At 40.6% G+C, this 19,994-nt stretch overlaps 4 protein-coding genes across 8 annotated transcripts in view; 1 reads left to right on the forward strand and 3 right to left on the reverse strand.

Moving 5' to 3' along the window:
* The window catches only part of LOC131138096 (pleckstrin homology-like domain family B member 2), a 16,533-nt gene extending 11,442 nt beyond the window's left edge, over positions 1 to 5,091 (forward strand). For all 3 annotated transcript variants that reach the window (XM_058086728.2, XM_058086729.2, XM_058086730.2), the window contains 4 exons: positions 101 to 247; positions 587 to 806; positions 880 to 965; positions 1,074 to 5,091. In XM_058086728.2, the coding sequence (XP_057942711.2) occupies positions 101 to 247; positions 587 to 806; positions 880 to 965; positions 1,074 to 1,214 (594 nt within the window). In that variant the 3' untranslated portion in view covers positions 1,215 to 5,091. The remainder of the gene's footprint in view (positions 1 to 100; positions 248 to 586; positions 807 to 879; positions 966 to 1,073) is intronic.
* LOC131138097 (uncharacterized) lies at positions 4,371 to 8,209 on the reverse strand. Its single transcript, XM_058086731.2, has one exon. The coding sequence runs from the start codon at positions 8,041 to 8,043 to the stop codon at positions 5,587 to 5,589; it is 2,457 nt and encodes an 818-aa protein (XP_057942714.2). The 5' UTR covers positions 8,044 to 8,209; the 3' UTR covers positions 4,371 to 5,586.
* A 2,262-nt stretch (positions 8,210 to 10,471) lies between these two features.
* Positions 10,472 to 13,604, reverse strand: LOC131138673 (organic solute transporter subunit alpha-like). The gene is made up of 10 exons (XM_078787631.1): positions 13,400 to 13,604; positions 13,127 to 13,192; positions 12,938 to 13,060; positions 12,513 to 12,664; positions 12,323 to 12,396; positions 11,571 to 11,732; positions 11,352 to 11,463; positions 11,128 to 11,274; positions 10,769 to 10,874; positions 10,472 to 10,681 (listed from the first exon to the last, which is right to left on the reverse strand). Exons 3-10 carry the CDS (start codon positions 13,011 to 13,013, stop codon positions 10,518 to 10,520), a joined length of 993 nt encoding a protein of 330 aa, XP_078643757.1. The 5' UTR covers positions 13,014 to 13,060; positions 13,127 to 13,192; positions 13,400 to 13,604; the 3' UTR covers positions 10,472 to 10,517.
* A 339-nt stretch (positions 13,605 to 13,943) lies between these two features.
* Positions 13,944 to 19,766, reverse strand: LOC131138671 (palmitoyltransferase ZDHHC20-B-like). Of its 3 annotated transcripts, none has more exons than XM_058087800.2 (13): positions 19,615 to 19,766; positions 18,586 to 18,612; positions 18,178 to 18,272; positions 17,093 to 17,213; positions 16,397 to 16,466; positions 16,266 to 16,298; positions 15,639 to 15,759; positions 15,402 to 15,537; positions 15,186 to 15,312; positions 15,021 to 15,110; positions 14,860 to 14,939; positions 14,730 to 14,776; positions 13,944 to 14,660 (listed from the first exon to the last, which is right to left on the reverse strand). In XM_058087800.2, exons 1-12 carry the CDS (start codon positions 19,730 to 19,732, stop codon positions 14,733 to 14,735), a joined length of 1,062 nt encoding a protein of 353 aa, XP_057943783.2. In that variant the 5' UTR covers positions 19,733 to 19,766; the 3' UTR covers positions 13,944 to 14,660; positions 14,730 to 14,732. The 3 variants fall into 3 exon arrangements, with proteins under 3 accessions (XP_057943783.2, XP_057943782.2, XP_057943784.2); XM_058087799.2 differs by having other exon boundaries at positions 13,944 to 14,663; positions 19,615 to 19,765; XM_058087801.2 differs by having other exon boundaries at positions 13,944 to 14,663; positions 15,021 to 15,107; positions 19,615 to 19,763.
* Positions 19,767 to 19,994: the final 228 nt, after the last annotated feature.

The following is a 19,994-nucleotide window of genomic DNA, read 5'->3' on the forward strand; positions in this document are numbered from 1 at the left end:
TAAGATTCAGCACATAAGCAGGATGTAAACTGCTGCCTTTAGGGTACAGTGTGTGCTGCGTCTCATACTGAGTCTAACAAACGTGATGTTGCACGTGTAGGAGCGGGAGATGGAGATACGCAGGCACGCCCTGGAGGAGGAGCGAAGAAGGAGGGAGGAACTGGAGAAACGACTGCAGGAGGAGACGACCAGGAGACAGAGACTTGTGGAACGGGAGGTGAAGCTCAGGGAGAAACAAAGATCTCAGGTATTCCATCATAGACACATGTATATCTTACATTAGGTACACCTGAACACAACTACAGAGAACCAATACAAGATCTGAATCAAAAATTGGCACATTTTAGTGTAAAAAAGGATGCATCATACTAACGTTTGTCATGTTTTTCTAACCTTTTTGAGCTACATGTGTCGAAAATAGTATAAAATAGCACAAACAGCACTGCAAGCTACCACCACAATAATAAAAATATGATTAAATTAATGTCAATCTAAACTGAGCATTGTTTATTTAAAATAACATGACTACTAATAGAATTCTTGATGAAGTGTCACATGTGTGTGATCTAATAAATTTGGCCCACAGTCCAGACTCCTGACACGCTACCTGCCTGTGAGGAAAGATGACTTCGACCTCCACGACCACATTGAGGCAGCGGGACACAATCCGGATGCTTGCTTCCATCTGGCCATCACGGACAAAACATGTCGAGGCTTCCTTGTCAAGATGGGGGGCAAAATCAAGACATGGAAGAAACGCTGGTTCGTGTTTGACCAGAATCGCAGGACGCTCACGTACTATGCAGGTGAGTAACTCCTCCTCCGTTTTAAAAAGAGAGGATGACACTCTTTAAATTGTTTTGCCCTTTTGAACCACAGATAAACATGAAACCAAGATGAAAGGAGTCATTTACTTCCAGGCCATAGAGGAGGTGTACTATGACCATTTGAAGAATGCACACAAAGTAAGCATTTTCTTTGCCTTATTATTATTATTATTATTTTTACTATCATTGACACCTTTCCTCACTCTCTCTCCAATCTTTAAAACGACATCACCTTCTCCACACAAGAGTCCCAACCCCTCGCTGACCTTTAGTGTGAAGACTCATGATCGAGTGTACTACATGGTGGCCCCGTCTCCTGAGGCCATGCGTATCTGGATGGATGTTATCGTGACAGGTGCAGAGGGACACATGCACTTCATGGTCTAACGCATCCTTAAAGGGGTTTTTCAGTGTGTGTCTGTGTGTGTGTATTTGAATGTGTTAACCTGAATGCTCCATCATGTAATCAAGTATATCGATCATAATATACCAGTCTCATCATGAAGCTATTGTTAGTTTTAAATCAGGGGTGTCCAAAGTGGGCCATTTGAGGCTTTCGGCTGCTTTTTTAATTGGCTTGCAGCAGCAATAATTGAAAACTCAGCAGGAATTCCACACCAATAAAGTAAAAAAAAAAAAACAATATTTTGAGAAACAAAGTGTGAATGGTTGTTTGTCTATATGTGCCCTGTGATTGGCTGGCAACCAGTCCAGGGTGTACCCCGCCTCTCGCCCAAGGACAGCTGGGATAGGCTCTATCATACCATAGGATAATCGGAATAGAAAATGGATGGATGGATGAACAAACACAACAAATAATGTTGTAATTTGGGGAAACTTTTATGAGAATAAAGTCAAACTACAATGACAAAAAGGCAGTTTAACAAGATTTAACTTGTAATACTATGAGGAAAAACAATAAAACAAAGTTTAAATATTAAAGAAAAAAAGTACATTTTTGAAAAGTTGTAACTAACAAAAAAAGTGGTAATTTTTGGAAAATTAGGTTGGGGAATAAAGTCATAATATTACAAAAAGGACACAGATTACTTAAGGAGAACGTTGAAATAATTAGGAAAGTTTCAATATTTAAAAAACCCAGCTATTTTTATTTTGTAGAAATAAATATAATTTAGCATATCTGCATGTGCCGCTTACAAAACATCAACGTCACCCTGACATCCTTTCATTTTTTTGGTACCGTATGTGGACACCCCTGCACTTATTCAACATTCTTTTGTAATGTAACAAGTTTTAAAAAAACAGTCCTGGCTTGTATCCACTTGTATCAGTTTGAGGCTATCTACTCTAAAATAGTACAGCTGAAATCTGCGAAAACCAGGTTGCATTGAACGCAGCAGTGGGAACAGACAAAGCAAACAAAGCAATGATGACAAACCAGAGTCTATACTATATTTCTTAGCCCAGTTAAGGGCAGCAAGAAAAGCGGTGCCCGTGGAGTATAATACTGTAGCATCCAGTTAGCATGTGTGTTGATATTATCATTGCCAGTTGTGTATATTCAAGCAGCAGTACCTGGTAGTAGTAGTACCAGCTTTTGCCAATAGACATATCAGTGGCTAACATAGCCATGCACAGCCGTGTAGCCTAATGTGCAGTGAAAAAGGGGCATTAGGGAAAAACTTGTTCCAATTGGTGATTAAAACACACAATAACCTTCTTGTTTAAGGTGCGTGGCTGCTGTTTTAACCTCATATAATCTGACGCACTTTCATTCCATAAAGAGAGAGGTCCATATCACTTTATAACCTCCTTCATTTCTCTTTACCTTAATCACTATATTAATTACTCATGTTTTTACATTAATTCACATATTGCCACATATTTTTAAATGGGCTGTGTTATTGTGATGTTATTTTACCTCTTATAAACGCCAGCATTTTATGAAGTGTTTGTTTGCACCAAAATTAAATGAATGTAAAGCCAAATAAATTGTGAAATACTGTATTAAATTCACCATTAATTTAATTATGAAATATAATTCAATGCTAATGAATGATACATTTTATGACCAATATACATTATTATTGGCTCACATTGCAGTTCGTCCAATCGGACCATTGATTCCGCCCTTCACTTCTTTGATGGGCGACAATTATTGTTATTTTTGGCTTTATATTGATTTAATTTGGGTACCCGCCATAGTTTGTGATTGCTGATGCCGGTCTTACGAGTACAAAAAATAGCGCCCTCTAGCTGTAACACAGGCTGCTAACACAATGCGATGAGGTCATGCACACAATTCAGTATTATTTTTCACCAGCAGAGGCCCTCAGTGCGAGAGTTAGTGCACCAAAATGACGTAATGCTTTCATCCATCTGTCATGAGCAGTAAAAAAAGTGTCTGATGTCCCCATTTCATATCAATATGCTCTTGTATATGAGTTGTATATCACATTTATATATTTTTGTATTGCACAATACAGCACATGGTTGACATTTTTTTTACATTTTGTGTCCTCAAGGAAATTTAAATAAATACTTTTTTCATTTTTTTTATTTTAGTGATCAGTATTAAGCATCCCATCACATGTAGATAACATGATGGCCTTCTCATAAAACTCATAAATACAATGTGCCTATAATGAATGTGCGCATGAGTAAGCACGTGAATTGTGTGTGACCTGCTCCAAGCAAAATAATAACGATCTGTATACAGTAACTTAACCTGGATACAGAAACACAATTTAACCCCCTAAATAAGATTAAAGTACATGTTTAATTCTTATATTTTAATATTAGTAATGAAGGCACTCATGTTTAGAAACTCCTCCCACTACTGCTCACACACCTCTTCTATTGGGTGACCTCGTGGGGTTGGCATAGAAACACAGAATGAAGCGTGCTAAATTAGGCTCTAAAGAGGCACATCTCTCTCCAGAGGCAGATGCAGACACATACGCATCCACAACATGCACCAGGGTGGCCGTCCCAGTGTGATGCACCCACAATGCAATGGGACAACTCACACACACACAAACCCCTTATTGTCTAAGGAAGCTTATGCAATGTAATTCAGAAGTTAACTCTTTAGTGTGTTCCGTGGCTATATAGGCGGTTGTCGTTCTTACTTATAAGCGTGGACGAGGTATTATCATGTGAATGGTTATGGACAAAAGACTGCATTCACTGAACTTTCTTAAATGGGTTTTCCTATTCCAAGTCGCAGCAGGGATCATGCTATACGTTTCCTTAGTGTATAATAAAATTATGATTGCTTCCAATTATTTCTGCATGCTCCTAAAGACTATGTTTAATAGCCATTTGCTGCAGGAAATATCCTTGTGTTGCACTGTTCTATGTGATGCGCAATATCTTCTTTGGACATGACGCCATATCTTCTTGGGATATGGCGCCATATCTTCTTAGGATACTGACACATCTACAGTGTCCTATTTTTGTTGTGCTAAGTTGTGAAAACATGCACCTCTACTTTGTTGGCCAAGCTATTGTTTTTATGACAAACACATCACATGATGGTGCTGTTATTAAACCCTGTAAGCAGTTGGATTGACTTGAAATTTCTCACACAAAACACCCACTGTAACTGTTTGGTTGAATACCACTGGGTGAACAACTGCCATCATGACTGAAGAACTAATTGATTAAGTCATTGACCGTCTGCCTAATGGTTATAAATATATGAGGATATCTGCATTAATTGTATGCTAGCATCTCCTCAAATGCATTTGGAACACAATCCATAGGGCCACCACAAATCCATCATAATTTTACTCCTTGCAGAACGTTTGACAGAGGTGCATTAAAGACCACAAATGGCAATGACCCCAATTTGCAACCCCCCTTCGTGTTAACAAGCTATGCATGATACTTGTGCCTTCTATTCAGGTCAGTGAGCTTGTAGCGTGCAGGCTGTCTCCTGTGAGGAGGTCACAGTGAAACCATGCTGGGATTTGAGCAGCGAAAATATTCCTATATGCTCTCATTTTTATACTCAGTGACAGCATTATGTCATTCTTCCATATTAAAAGGAGCTGAAAGGACGTTCTTTCTTCATCTTAAATCCTGATTTAAATTCCAATCATACAGATGTCCGCTTTGTAAGTACACATATCATTTTATTGATTAAATAGGAAACGACATAGTTAAGACTATGCACACAGATCATCTGAGCATAAGTGGGATGAGGATACGTGTCCATACACGAGGCAGAGGCCTCATCTCTGCATCCTCTCAAATGTCCACTGGACCATTAATAATGGCCGACGACTGAGTCACTTCCACGTCCTCTTTCAAAATCTCTCCCTTTGTGATGTAGCCATGTTACATTGGCGCAGGCAAACACATAAGGGGATGTACATTGGGACCAGCGCAAAAACAAACAAAATGGCACATTTTCTGCTACATACATCAGAGATAGGTGTGGAATGTATATTTTGCTGCTTTGCTGCTCCGGATGTCAACAAAGAACAAAAGGAAGGATTTGGCGTCCTCTACAAAAAGCATGTGTAACAAAAGTTTAAAATACTGTAGAAAAGACTGAATTAAAGTCTGTAGGAAAATCACACAACCAGTTCCTGTTCCTGTACGGTGATGTTTTACCTTGTTGTTTGCTGCTGTTCAACCCTGAACCTTTACTGAGTACCAGTCAGGCTTGTGGAGATGTTTGTGCTCAAGTGCTGGCATCCTTCCTTTGTGTTGTCTCATGAAGCCAGTAGATGACAAACCAATATATACAGGAGTGATGTTAGGGAGGGGAATGTCACAGCAAGTATTTTTATTTTCTTGTTACGCCAGTAGCTGGCGGTTTATTCCCAACTCTGCGGACTGGCACCTTGGAGACAGGTATCTTGGTGCGAGGAACTTCTTTAGCTATCGGGATTTGACAGGCGCCATGCTTGACAGGGATCTTGGAGTCACGTGGTACATTGGCGGAGGGTTTGGACTGGTGAGGCAGCTGACTCCCCTCCTGGCTGTGTTTAGTGATGGGCACATGGATCTCAACACTGACACCTTTGTCTCTGCTCTCTGTATCACGGAAGTCCAAGAGAGGCCTCTCCTGTTCTAGCACAGGAGTAGGTGGGTCTCCGCTTGATTCATCCTCAGCGTGTTGGTTGTCTCGTACTGGTTGCTTTGCTGCTCGGCTTCCTCCGACTACAGGGATTTTGCTTAGTGCCTTTACTTGTGTCCTCCTTTCTTTGGAGGGGTCCATGCGTGACCCATTAAGGTGTTCCTCCATTTTGGCACCTTCTGTGCTACTCGGACTAGACAACTGCCCATTTGTCGGCTCACTTGCTGCCATCTTGTTAGATGCGGCAGCTTCACTTGGCAAAGGCACAGGGGAAGTAGGAAGGGAAGTGAGAGGGGAAGAGGGGGATTTGGGTGAAGTAACTGGGATGGGAGCAGGAACAGAAAAGCTTTTTGACACTGCAACTGGATCATGGGGCTGGGCAGGAGGGATTTTTGACACTGGAACTGGAACCTGGGTCAGGGTAGCAGGGCTTTTAGATGCTGGAACTAGAACATGAGCTGAGGCAGGAGGGTCAATAGAAGTTGGCATGCCAGACAGGGCAGCAACAGACACTGGGACACATGCAGGAACAGGAGGGTCTTTAGATGTAGCCACAGGTATAGAAGGGGTTTTGGACTGGGAGACTAGACTCTGACCTATTGCATGACTAGTGGTATCTAAAGATACAAGAGGCTGTTTAGCCCTGGGTGGGCTAGGCTCAGGTTGGGCACAATCTGGAGGGATGGAGTTTCCTGACTGTGCAGGTATAGAAACAGTTGGGACTGATGGTGTAACCGTTGTTACAGTGGAAATGAAAGGAGGTACGGTATTGAGAGTAGATTCAACCTTTGCGGATACACTTTGAGGTTCGGTGTAAGAGGAAGTTTGCAAGTTGAAATTGTTGGCAGGTTGGGTAAAGGTGGCAAGGGAGGGTGGACTTTGGGTTGCAGGTTTAACGGGTGGGAGAAAAGGTGGAGTAGCTACAGCGGGAGGCTTACTTACTGAGGTGATGCTTTGAAGATGAGGTGCTGCAGTGTCCGATGAAGCTAGTTTGCCAACAGATGAGTTAAGGTTTGTCTTGTCCACTGAAGTCTGGTTAATCAATGTGGTAGTAGTAGTAGGCATCATTGTTACTGAAGAGGTGGACATTTTGGGAGGAGTTGTTGATGTCACTGGAGTAAATGAAGGTTCAATGTTAGCAGATTTTATTGTAATTCCAGTGGAAGGTTGCTCAAATGTTGGCGTAGAGTCTGAGCTTGGTTTAATCGCCTGAATGGTCAGTGTGGAGGATTTGGCAAAAGTGCTCAGGATTGGTGTTGCAACAGAAGAAGAGGTTGAAGTGAGGGCAGCTACAGGCGAAGACGTGGAGGTTGGTGGAGAGACGGCAGCTGGTCTGGAGAGGTGCGGAGTGGTTGCCGCTGAGACCTCAGGTGCTTTCATGGCAGCACATTTGGCTTTCCCCCACTCTGCCTCCACGTCAGCCATGATGTCTCCTCCTGAGATGGACTCAAAGGTGAGGAGAGAGGAGATGTCTTCCAGCAAGGAGCCCAGGCTGCTCTCACCAGGAAGCATAGGCGCCACATTCCCATCTCTCATATCGCCTGCTGCTGTCGGGGAGTTCTGAGTGGCCTCGCCACTCGCTTTCTCAGGGCTCTCAAGAGAGCGAGGATGAGATTTAGGGGTGAGGCTGAGGTCTTCTTTGATGATTTCCACACTGTTAGAGCGAGAGGACATGAGGAGTGGGCTTGGGGGAGCGTCCACTTTGTCCTCCTTGTCTTTCGAGCGGAACTTCACACTGCCAAAGAGACTCTTCAGCCCTGGCCGTTGCCGACACACTGGCTGGGAAACAGTCTGGACTCTGCGGTCCCCGCCTCCTCGCCGGGCCCCTCTCAGCCGTGAAAAAAAACTGAAGGACTTGGCTGAGCCGGTTGACGAGATGGAGTTGCGAGCAGCAGCCATCTCACCCGTCAGCTCCTCCTCTGTATGCTCGCCGTCTCCTTGACTCAACCCCTGTGCCTTCTCCTTGTCCGTGTCAGACTCTGAATCAGGTGCAGCGCTGTCTGGTAATCCATCAAAGGTTTGGGTCCTGGTAACAGGTGATTTGTTGTTTTTAAGAGAAAAGATGCTACCAGGCTTGCGTTTGCCAAACAACTTGAATCCTTTGCGCATTTTTCCACTTGATTCACAAGCCGAGGGATCTGTGTTCTCTGTCTGTACATCCATCTTCTCTGCGTCGTCCCCCGTCCTTCCCTCTCGTGCTGCTGTTATTATTCCCCCGTCGCTGAATGGAGCATTTATAGCAGAGCGTATCTTTGTCTCTCTCGAAAAAACGTCTTCACCTCTGTTGCTCTCTTTGCATCCCTTCCCTCTGTGTATCTCCAACGCTTTCTCCTCTATTTCTCCCTCCAAAGCCCCTCCCCTTCGCTTCCTTTTTTTTTTTTGCCTGGCTCTTCTCTCTGGTTGCCATGGCAACTGAGGGCTAAGCCGCTTTTGTCAGCAATGCAGAGCCAGGGGCTGTCATCAACATTTTCTCTCTCGCTCTCTCTACGCCTGATTACGGTTTACATAAACAGCAAAAACAAATAGACTGCTAATAGTGCTAAATTTAGATTTGTAAATGATGTGGATTTATTGAAACATCCTCACTGCACTTTGATAAGAAGCTTAAAAATACTGTGAACTATATTAAGCTGATTTACTTGTGGTCATATCACTAGAAATTGTGCGACAGCAAAATCCATTTATATTCAGGGAGTACTCAACAACTTTTTTTTTCTTACGTATATGAGATATTGCTGAATATTGGCAAGATTTCAGACCACATTTTAAAATCAATTATTAGACTTCTGTAAATTATATCTGAGAATAGGATTTAGCTGAGTCCAATGTTCCACTGTATATGTAAAATATTGTATTGTTTTCTATGATAAACATACTGGCAACTAAACAATATACATGGCAAAACGAGACAAGGAATCTATATGTTCGATATACGTATATGGTGTGAAAAAGTGATTGCCCCCTAACGCTAATAACTGTCTCTTACAGCGCTGTGGAGGAATTTTTGGCCACTCATCTTTGCAGAATTGTTGTAATTCAGCCACACTGGAGTTTTTTTTCCAGCATGAACCACCTTTGTAAGGTCATGTCAAAGCATATCAATAGGCTTCAGGTCAGGACTTGGAGTAGGCCATTCCAAAGAAGAGGCCTTGCTGGTGTGTTTTGGATCACTGTCCTGCTGTAGGTTTGTTTCAGCTTGACGTCACAAACACACAACCAGACATTATCTTTCAGGATTTTTTGGTAGACAGTAGAATTCATGGTTCAATTTCTCACAGCATGTGGATGTTGTTGTGGGGTCTTTTGTGACCCCTTGGATGAGATGTTGCTGTGCTCTTGGAGTCATTTTGGTTGGCCGGCCACTCCTGGGAATCAATCACCAATATTCCATGTTTTCGCCATTTGTGAATGACGCTGGAGTCCCAAAGCTTTATAAATGGCTTTAGAACCTTTTACATACTGATAGAATTAATTAATCTCAGTTTAGTTAAGTTTTAAGGGGGGGTGAGGCAAACACAGGTACATGTGGTTTTTATTTTATTTATTCTCCCTTCATCATATAAAGTTGCATTTAAGAATTGCATTTGTGTTCAGTGTTGTCATTGAGAAATATTTAAATTTGTTCATCTGAAAGATTTGAGTGTGTAAAAAAATGTGTACAAAATCAAGAAATCGGGAAGGGAGCAAATACTTTTTCACACCAAGAATTGAATTAATCATACAGTATACAAATAAAAAATGCCTATCATTACAAGTAATTAAAATAACTATAATCACTTTGCTTGTATGCAAACCTATCTGAAACAACTTTATTTTATGCCTCTTAATTATCTCTGCATGAATCCCTGCATGTAAATGCGATTATAAATGAGTCATGAGTAGAGGGCGAGGGAAGGGATTTTTATTTTCACTTCAATGAATGAGGTTTTGAAGTGGAACACGCCCTCTTGTGGTCATTAGGAAAACAGCAAGAAAGGCTGCTGCCCCTCCACATCTAACAGACACCATAAGGTTTGGTGTGAGCATGATGTAGAGCACACTTGATGATGAAATAACATTTAAATTTCGTACTCTCCAAAGTAAACTAAGCTTAACATAAAGTACATAGAGTACATAATGCAAAACAGTTTTGTCGGTGCTGAGAGGTGTAGACGTGGACCCAGAAGGATGTTCGTAAATGTTATTAAGAATAATAATGTAATAAAGTTGAAAGTTTCATCTGCATGTAGTTCAGACATCTAGTCACCTTAGCCTCAGGAGGAGGAAGCTTAATGTCAGCTGACTGATGTCATGTGACACCTACAAAGTGTAGTTTATGTGATTGACCCAAACTACTTTTACATCCGACAGGGACCTCGCAATCATCTATGTAATGCAGTGTGCCCCTTTTGGATGTGAAATTATTTTCAGCCCCACTTCTTCATTTCTTTATTTATGATTAAGTTAATGCCTGAAACCAAACTTTCTGTTTCTCCCTTATAAAGTAGAATGATCATATCAGAGAGGGCAAGAACTAATTCAAGTTGGTAAATACTGTTGAACTCGTAAAAAACATAATACATCATTTCTTAGAACAATGAGGTAGTCAAAACCTGTTGCTGGTCCCTCGAATAAAGAGCCTCTTTTACCGCACTCCTTCAGACGTCGTGCTCCATGTGAGCAGCTTGCAGGGAAACTCTGTCCTTCTGGTGGTTGTTGTCATGTGCCTCAGAGGGAAGCGTGTCATAAGTGCGACGGTAGAAGAAGCGAGTGACCAGGGTGATGATGAACATCTCCATGATCATCATCTGCTGACTTAGCACTGCGGGATAACAGCCAGAAATGGATTTGGTTCATGGCACGCCAAAGGCAAGTCTATAAAAAATAGACTTCTAGAAAGGTTTCCTACTGGATCCACGAGCTTGTGAGGAGAAGGGAGGGGAGCAGGCGATGGTTCCATCCAGAGCCAGGATGTTGATGATAGATGTTTGCAGTTGGCTTAATACAAGTACTAGCTATGGATGAAAGCAACATTAGCGACATGCACAGTTTATCTATTATAATTTCACCAAGTTCGATATGCTGTTCTATTATCCTGGATGACTTCCAAGCTGTTCTAATTTAGTGTTTTCCCACAGGAAATAGTGAAATGAGTGCACTTGTTTCATGCTCACATTGCCACAACTACAAAAGTGTACAGAAAACATTTGAAGTAATATTGTACTTTTCTTAACTGGCATTCAAAGTGGATTGCATGTGTGTACTCACTTGGTACATGGCATACTTGGGCACAATATTGATCCCGCGTAAAAAGCTGTTGGTGTTCATGAACACGATGGCTACAGGCCACAAAGAGGTAATGGTGAGAACGCCAATGAATGGGTTGATCCAAATTGCTGTGCCCGTGATCTCTAGCTGGAAACAAAATACACATTTTCAAGTTATGAATTTTCCTTGCTGCAATCATATGGAATTAAGGGATGAAACCTTACATCTGAGAGGTCAAAGTTGCCGTTTGTCCAGAGTACTATGGAGAGGACACTGAGCACAGTCTTGAGGATGGCATACTGAAGTGCTCCCAACTTTAGCAGAAATAGCATTCGCCTTAAAGATAATAAAATGTACCCCATTAGACAATCGCATGATGACAAGCAGTAGAACATTCAATGGGTCATTAGAGCTGATGTTGTACTGGATGAGTGGTTTAGTACCGTGACATGGGCACACGAGGTAAACACAGGCAGCAGCAGCAGCAGCACGGCCCTGTGGAGAGCTTGAAGGTTTTCCCAGAAAAGCGTTTCAGAAATGCACTGCTGCCGCCCAACTCCTCTATCAGAAGCACCAACACTTTGTACACCACCACTGCAAAATAACTGCAGAGAAATAAACTTAAAAAAGTAATATTCACAATTAAAACTGAAGTGAAAAGTTTTTCAGGATTTTATGCAAGATCATTTGACATACTATATGATCTTTGATCTCTGCATGTGTAATCATTCATCATGTGGTTTACATTGGGTTTGAATCTCCAGCTTTACCAGGAAATTATATAAGAAAGTTAAAATACAAGGCTGCACAGTGGAAGATGTAGTTAGCGCACAGGCCTCACAGCTAGGAGACCAGAGTTCAATTCCACCCTCTGCCATCTCTGTGTGGAGTTTACATGTTCTTCCCGTGCATGCGTGGGTTTTCTCCGGGTACTCCCGCTTCCTCACACATTCCGAAAACATGCTAGGTTAATTGGTGACTCCAAATTGTCCATAGGTATGAATGTGAGTGTGAATGGTTGTTTGTCTATATGTGCCCTGTGATTGGCTGGCGACCAGTTCAGGGTGTACCCCGCCTCTCACCCAAAGTCAGCTGGGATAGGCTCCAGCATACCCGAGTGAGGACAAGTGCCATCGAAAATGGATGGATGGGAAATAAATTGATTGTCATAACCTAGAGACTAAAAAAAACACACCAGTTTGAAGTCATATCTGTGAACATGACGGCTCTGGGGATCCACATTCCAAAACAGGCCATGGTGGCAATGACCTGAAATGGGGACAAAAAAAGCATAAATTACCCTTTTATTGTTATACCTTCTATTTTTTAAAATAATACCTCTTTAATAGAGACATAACAAAAACAGTATGACTAGGAATGCTTACCGGAGCAGCTCCATTGACCCACATGATGGTGGTCTTTTTGGGGTAGGGCAGTTTCTTATAAATGTAAACACACTGCTCCAGGTACAGCAGCACGGAGATGCAGGACATGAAGGTGAGCATGGCGTACAGGCACATCCCAAACGCATCTAGCTCTGATTGCACGACCAACAAATTGCAAAGTGTGGGGTCAATGTAAAGTGTACAGTACATAAAAATAGAAACATCAAAGTAGCATGATAAATTGTAAGCCTGATTCGTATAAGAGATATATTTCAGCACAAAAGCCTGTTGTTTCTGTCAAGTTCATTGCTCCAGTTATTTTGGTCTTAAAGGTGCCAAAAGTGAAGACAATCTACAAAAAAAGCAGAATCATAAGACACATCTGAGGCTCCTCAGCATGGCCTGCGTGATATGGAAACACTTACGCTTTATCACATCCATTGCCAGTGGGGGCTCCTGTAAACATGCTGGATCAATGGTGCTGTTGTCTGCTTCCTCCATGGCTCCTGATGTTCCTTTTCAATTATCCACTAAGAGCCTAAAACTGTAATTACAACTTCATAAGCGCTGATCAATCCGTGAATCAAAGTGTAACAAAAATGTCTTTTCACTCACATGGCAGATTATGAAGTGAGTTCTAGTGAAGTGTACTTTAACCTTAATGCCATTTTTAAGGAGGCCTGTCTTGATGACACAAGAATAAATGACACGTTTATGAGAATCTCTTCATAAGTAACTGTCACTCATTCATTCACAGAGCCACAGTCATTAAAATGGCACCACAAACAAGGCAGTGAATGTTACAGCGCACGTGAACTTTGGCTGGGCGTGGGGCTTTCCAGTAAGAAAAATGTGTTTAAGAAAAAGATACATATATACATACCTACATATGTGATGAATAAGTGGATGAATCTGGTTTTGAGGGTCCCAACTTGGCTGTAAAATTGTCTGCTCATTTTCAGCTGGTTGCGAATTAAGTATATTTAGCTAAAGTCGAAGCTCTACACACGTCTTATTACTTCTACTTTATATGACGGAATGCTAATGCTAATAACAAACTATTATTCAAGGAAATACAGGTGCATTTGTTTTCCCAGTTGGCAAACACTTTAATGCACAATACTGCCACCTAGAGGACAGGAGTGGCACCATATCAAGTGCAACTTCCAACTTCAAGCTGAGATAAGTGGGCTTTCTTGTCTACTTTCTTTAGGTTTATAAGAAATTTATACTCTAACTTATACTATATATATATATACTTATACTTATACTTATCCTCACTAGGGTCATGGGTATGCTGGAGCCTATCCCAGTAACTGTAAAATATATATTCTAATATTCAACAAATATTCTAAGTCAAAACATGCCAGATGGATGTACTTCTACATAAAAAGTGCTTATAAATATGAATTTAAAAGGCTGACCATACAATAGCAATTTAGTTTTTATTACAGTATTTTTTCAAAATAGGATTTCAATTCATTTTTCAACAACAATGTCCAAGTATTTTATTCACATTTTCTTGCAGTGTCAATAATTTACAAATGTTAATAGTGCAGTTGTTGGTAGCTAGGTGTTAAAATATGTACGTGGAATGGGACGTTACTATTATTACTATTTCATAGCAGTTAAACTTCATCCAGTTCTCACACCAATACACTTGATGTACATATAAAAATACATAATTTGACATTGTAAACATAAAAATTATGTGATGTAAACTGAAACCAGATAAAAAGTGACTTTCCTGTGTCACACATATTGCACACATGGTTGGCAGTAGTCCTCACTCCTGATCCATTAATAAGAAATGATTAAGTCTGACTGAGGCTAACTAGGTGTAATTATTGATGCTAGTGTAATACTAAATCGTAGAGTTAAAAACACACCTTGGCTCGGAGAATAAAGCAGTACCAGAATGCTGTTAATGTCTTTGGACCAAAACAAAACACAAAACCTGTGTATCAACTCTGGATCACACTGCTACTGCTACTCCAAATGGGTGCCATTCAGAGCAGTGTCCAAAGTCATTAAATAAAAAGGAACAATGAGACAGTTAAAGCCTAGCTTAGGACAGGGGCCGGCTCCTGTGGACGTGCTGATGGTCAAGGCAGCATGTGAGGTCTTTACTGTTGTGCCTGATTTGACCTGCTGGATCAGCAAAATAGATGTAAATATATTTTTTTTTTTAGAAAAACAGGAAAAAAGTTTATATACCTTTTATTGCTCGCTTTCCATGGCCACTGACACTATCTGGACTCCACCTGAAAGAGACAAAATAGACAATTTTGTTTTACAGAATAAAATTGCACTTATATAGTATAGTATATACAGTACTGCAGTGTACCATTTTTCTCCTTGTCTTCATCCACTATGTGTTGGGTATCATTGGCCAGCACATTAGGGCTTGTTTCCTCCATGAAAGGACTGCAATGAAAGTGACATTGGAGGTGAACCACAAAAAAAATACATCCAGTATGATAGAACAACAATAAATTAAATAGAGACCTTTTGCCATTTTGCTGCAGGGCACTGTTTGCCTGTTCAGGATCGATGTGCACCAACCTGGTAACAAATGAATGTCCGTCCCCCAGACTGTTGAAACAGAGACATATCCTTAGCTTGCGTTTATGGTAACAGTCATGTATTTTGAATGCATATGTCAAGATTTACCTGGAAAAAACAGGAAATATAAAGTACTTGGCTTCATCCCCAAACACCTCAGCTACATTCCGCTTGAAGCCAAGAGAAAATCCATTTTTGTCTGGACCATTTGCGAACACTGGAGCCCTAAAAGCCTCTGAAAAAAAAGAAACAGAATTGCACAATCATGACATCAGCAGTGACTTTGGAGTAGATAAAACTGCATAATGCATAAGGTGCAACTACCTATGGTGGTCCTGTTCTTGCTTACAAGCCAGAGGTGGTAGCTGAGGAGCGACAAGATGCTGATGAAGAACAGCGCTGCCACAAAGAACAGGAACAATATGTGGAATTTGGCTGAATGTGTGTCAGGAAGCTGTTTCTATGGAGAGAAAGAGGGACATCTGGTTATAGGGGGTACATAATAAATTACAACATGCCAGGCATGAGTAGTGTTAGATTTTAAAAAGGGTCTGTACTTACGGTCCAGAATTTTATGAAGTACTGGGCGACTGTAGCACATATTACTGCACAGTAGAGTGAGGCGTATGTCAAAAACAAGACGAAGTACTTGTAGTTGGAGAAGCCAACACAGTTATTTACCCTGAAATGAAAAAAAAAAAAAGCAGGGCAGAATGTAGAAAATCGAAGACTTTCACAGAAAAAAATCAAATGAGATGCTTCAGATATTGTGGAATTGTTTTCACCAACCTTTGTTTATTTGTTTGCAGTAAGCAAAACTACAGAAAACCTACAGTAATGATTTCCACGAAAGAATAACAATTTTGGCTATCGAACAAAATGTTTTCTCTCATTGCAGATTGTTCTCCACATGATGCAAATAAACACAAGTATTGGTAAATTGCTAAATCATGAAATTGCAGTAATGCTGTGTCATGAAGTAATTGCACAAGTTACCATGATGAAACATGGATGACTGCGGGCCATTTTTCTCAACAAATGCACTTCCACATCTCTATCTGAATCTATCTGCAGACCGCAATCTACATTGGTGGAGTCGAGTGTGCTACTGAGTGCATTTCTGGTGATAGAAATGGTACCTAAACAACACTGTAAATGAAGATGTGGATGAAAAAAAGTCTAATTTACCAGGGACAGTGATGGTCCATTTTGAGCACACACCTGGAAGAATAAGGAACATATGGAGTTGGATATACAGATGTGATTATATAATCCAACAAACAGGCCAAGGCAATGGAATAATGAGTATGTGCACTTACGTTTCACAGGTGGAGCAGTGATGGCATCGGTCAGGTTTAACTACCTGGCAGTGGTCACAGTATCGAATAGCTATGTAGAAAAAAAAAAGAGCAAGCAGAATAAATACAGTGGAACCCGATTAAAGTCCACCTAGTGTTTTATTTTCATTAATTCATTTTTTAGTATTTTTTTTCCATTACAGATGCTTTATTTTAAAGCCACCAAGATAAAATATGTTACACACGATGTTCGTGACTGGAACAGACAGCGTGTGCCCACAGAGCCCAATTAGTCCTCCTGTGGAAAAACATAAACCTGCTGTGCCTTAGGAGGAAATACCAGCTCTTAATTAGTGTATGGACATTACTGAACCGAAAACAGACACAACAGACATTATCTGAAGGCACTTTACAGATGGACCACTTGAGGGCTCCCACTGGGGCTATGCCTACTTTTTTTCAAAATTTGAGAACACCAACATGACGGCATCCAATAAAACGTCACCTGTTGTATATGTGGAGTGTTCAGGCGGGCTGTGGGTTATTGTGCAAATTAGGTACAATCATGACTAAGGATGAAAAGGTGTTTGCACTGCCTGTGTCCTTGCGTCTGTCCTTGGACTGGTGGTCTGATCTTAAGCGGCTTCTTTGAATTCTAACACAATGTCAAATATAATACAGTCAGTTTTTATTACTGCAGTAAAAAAATAACCTCACCTCCTCCTGCTGTGCGTGTGTAAAGAGGTAAATTCCTCGCCACCTTCTTCAAAATTTCTTGTTGCATCTCCGCTCGCTCTTCTCTTTCGAACAGTTCTTTCTCCGCTCTTGGCAGGGTGAACTGAAAGGACAAGAAATGACAGTCAGGCAAGGTACTGAAGTGCTATGAATTCAGAAGTATTTTTACTTAAAGTGAATTATTCCATCCATCCATCTTCTATGCCGCTTGTGAAAAATTCAGTTCTATTCTATTATTGATTTTTCTTGTTATTCTCTCAGTGAGCAACCTGTATTAACATTCATTTGAGCAAAAGACGTTAAAGTTTAAATAAAATGTCAGTGCCTAACCCGCCATGAACCTCACCACAAGTCAATGGAAATTGGGTATGTGTAAATGAGTTCAAAGATAGATTGTTATCTCAGTTTTAGTGGTTTGGCCATTGTAAACGTTACCCTATGTGATTCAACATTATAGTGTGCAATCCTAGAATACAGTGCAGGGTGTATTAATGGCAAGAGAATTACAGTAGGACGCGCATAGATGTTTGAGAGTCCATCTTGCTAACTTTTATTACTGCTGATGGCAACTTCTCATTCACAAGGTGGCCACACACCTTGCTTTATTTGTCACTTTAACTTATAATGGGCACGTACTCCACATGTGAAACCTGCAAAGATGGCAGAGCTTAAATTTAAAGCAGGTGAAAACTGTTATTACTTAATTTTCTTTTACTATAATAATAATTTGGAGCACATGAGAAAGTGGGGGAATTTTTTTTTGCTCTATAACCACATGGTTATTAAACTACTCATCCAGCATTGACACTGCTGAGAAGTTCATTATAAACAACAATATGGCAAGTGTAACACACATACCAACAGCTGAGGAGTGCAAAAAAAATTGTAAGTGTATGCAGACCTAGATAAAGCTGCAGGATGCTTCAAAACCAACTAATCCTACTATTAAGGAGTTCATAAAATAGAACCCAGACATAGGCTCTTTCATGTGCCAAACCATGACAGTTTATTATTAGGTTCAGACACAATTAGATGTTGGAACACAAAACATGTATTTTGTGGCATACCGCTTTTGATGGTTCCGCTGGTCTTGTCCAGATAGTTTTCCAGTAAGACCATATGAACATGAAGAAGAAAATGTGGAAGATGACCAAGTAGCTGACTGTTGAGATGAAGCAAAGGTGAAGCATCACGAGCATCTGATGTAATATTTGCAAGTAATAGGACGTTACAACTAGGGATGGGCATCAATTGATTGTTAATAAGTCAGACAGTTGAGTGGAATTGATTGTTGATTCATCTCAATGGAGTGCATGAGAAGTTTCAACCCAATATGGGAAGTTGAGTTGTATCCACACACAGTTCACATCAACTGGCAGTTGACTTACCATTTTGTCTTTTGGCAGTCAACAAAATGACGTCAAATGCCCATCCCTGATTATAACAATAAAAGGACAATTTAGTGTAAAACTTACTTCGCTCTGCATTGTTTGGGATTGTATCTACATAACACAAACAGAGAAAGCAGACATAATATAAGTGCTTTTCAAGAATGCATAGATTCACATCCCGTGTTGCACTCCACCCTGTCCTGGCACCATTTGGCAACAGCCTGGCACGGCTTGCAGTGCCCCCACCCCCACCTCTCTTCCCAATGAGACAGAGCTTTGTTGAAAAAGCAGGGATGCGCCCCTCGCCTGATCACAGCTGCTAAAATACATCTACATGCAGATAATGGTATCATCAGTTCCATGAGGACAGCTGAGATAAGAAGCCATCTGTGAGTGAAGGACAGTGAACAACACATTTTAATGGAAAGCCTTTGCTTTCAAGAATGCAGGGCCTGTTTGTTAGACAAGCAAATATAAGCTTATTTATTTTTTTATTCATTTACTGTATACAGTAATGTACTACTAAAATACACAAAAAGCCATAATAGCGCACCTCGATATATTAGAATATCATGAAAGCTACTTTATTTCAGTAGTTTGTTTGAAAAACTGTTTAATTTCTTAATAATTTTGAAAAGGAAAATCTGTATCTCATGAAAAAAAAACTTCCTGAGCGTCTCTTTGGTTTCTTTGTTTTCATTGAACTCCTGAAATCAAAGACGATTCTGCACGATGTTGTAATTTATTGAAATGCGCTACTATTATTATATATATATTCTTATAAATAAAAATATTGAAAATAATTCACTTTTCAGAGCCTGTTGTAGTTATTCTAGCGAACCTATTGTAGCAAACACAAGACTTCCTCTTGGTACCCGAAAGATAAATTTGAGACTCTTCTGACTAAAATAGCACTTTAGCAAATGGAAAAACAACAGCGAACGAAACATTAACGATGAACGAATCTGGTTTGCAGCTCTCGCATGATTTTTAAATCACACTACAACAGCTGACTTAAAGTTGGCAACCTGGAAACTGTCAACACAACCACATCTCCGCCCTTCGAGTTAGCCTTATACATGTAATACGGACCAAAAAAATAATTTCACTTACAAACACAAAGCTCCACGACGTAAGCATAGTAAGACCATCCCACAACCAGGTTGATAAACAGGACAGGTATCCAGTTCACAGTACGCTTGCAGCACCTCAGCGCATGAGAGGGCGCCATCTTTAATCTGTCAAGGACTGTGGAGCCAGTGACGTCACGGCCGGGGTTGCTGAAAGGGGGATGGACTACAAATCCCAGACATCCCGAGCTTCCGTAAAGAATTTGAACGTTTATGGTCTCTTAATACTGAAAACATTGACTTGGCTAAATGTTTTTGTTAAACTAGAATTCGAGGGAACAAAAAGACAAAAGCTGAAGATGGAAATTAAATGATGTATGTTTTGTATGTATGTTTCATAAACATTTTTTACATTTTAAATAC

This window comes from Doryrhamphus excisus, linkage group LG21 (genome assembly GCF_037039965.1).
Source record: "Doryrhamphus excisus strain RoL-2023G ecotype Guam linkage group LG21, RoL_Dexc_Guam_v1.1, whole genome shotgun sequence".
In the NCBI taxonomy this organism is placed as follows: Eukaryota; Metazoa; Chordata; class Actinopteri; order Syngnathiformes; family Syngnathidae; genus Doryrhamphus; species Doryrhamphus excisus.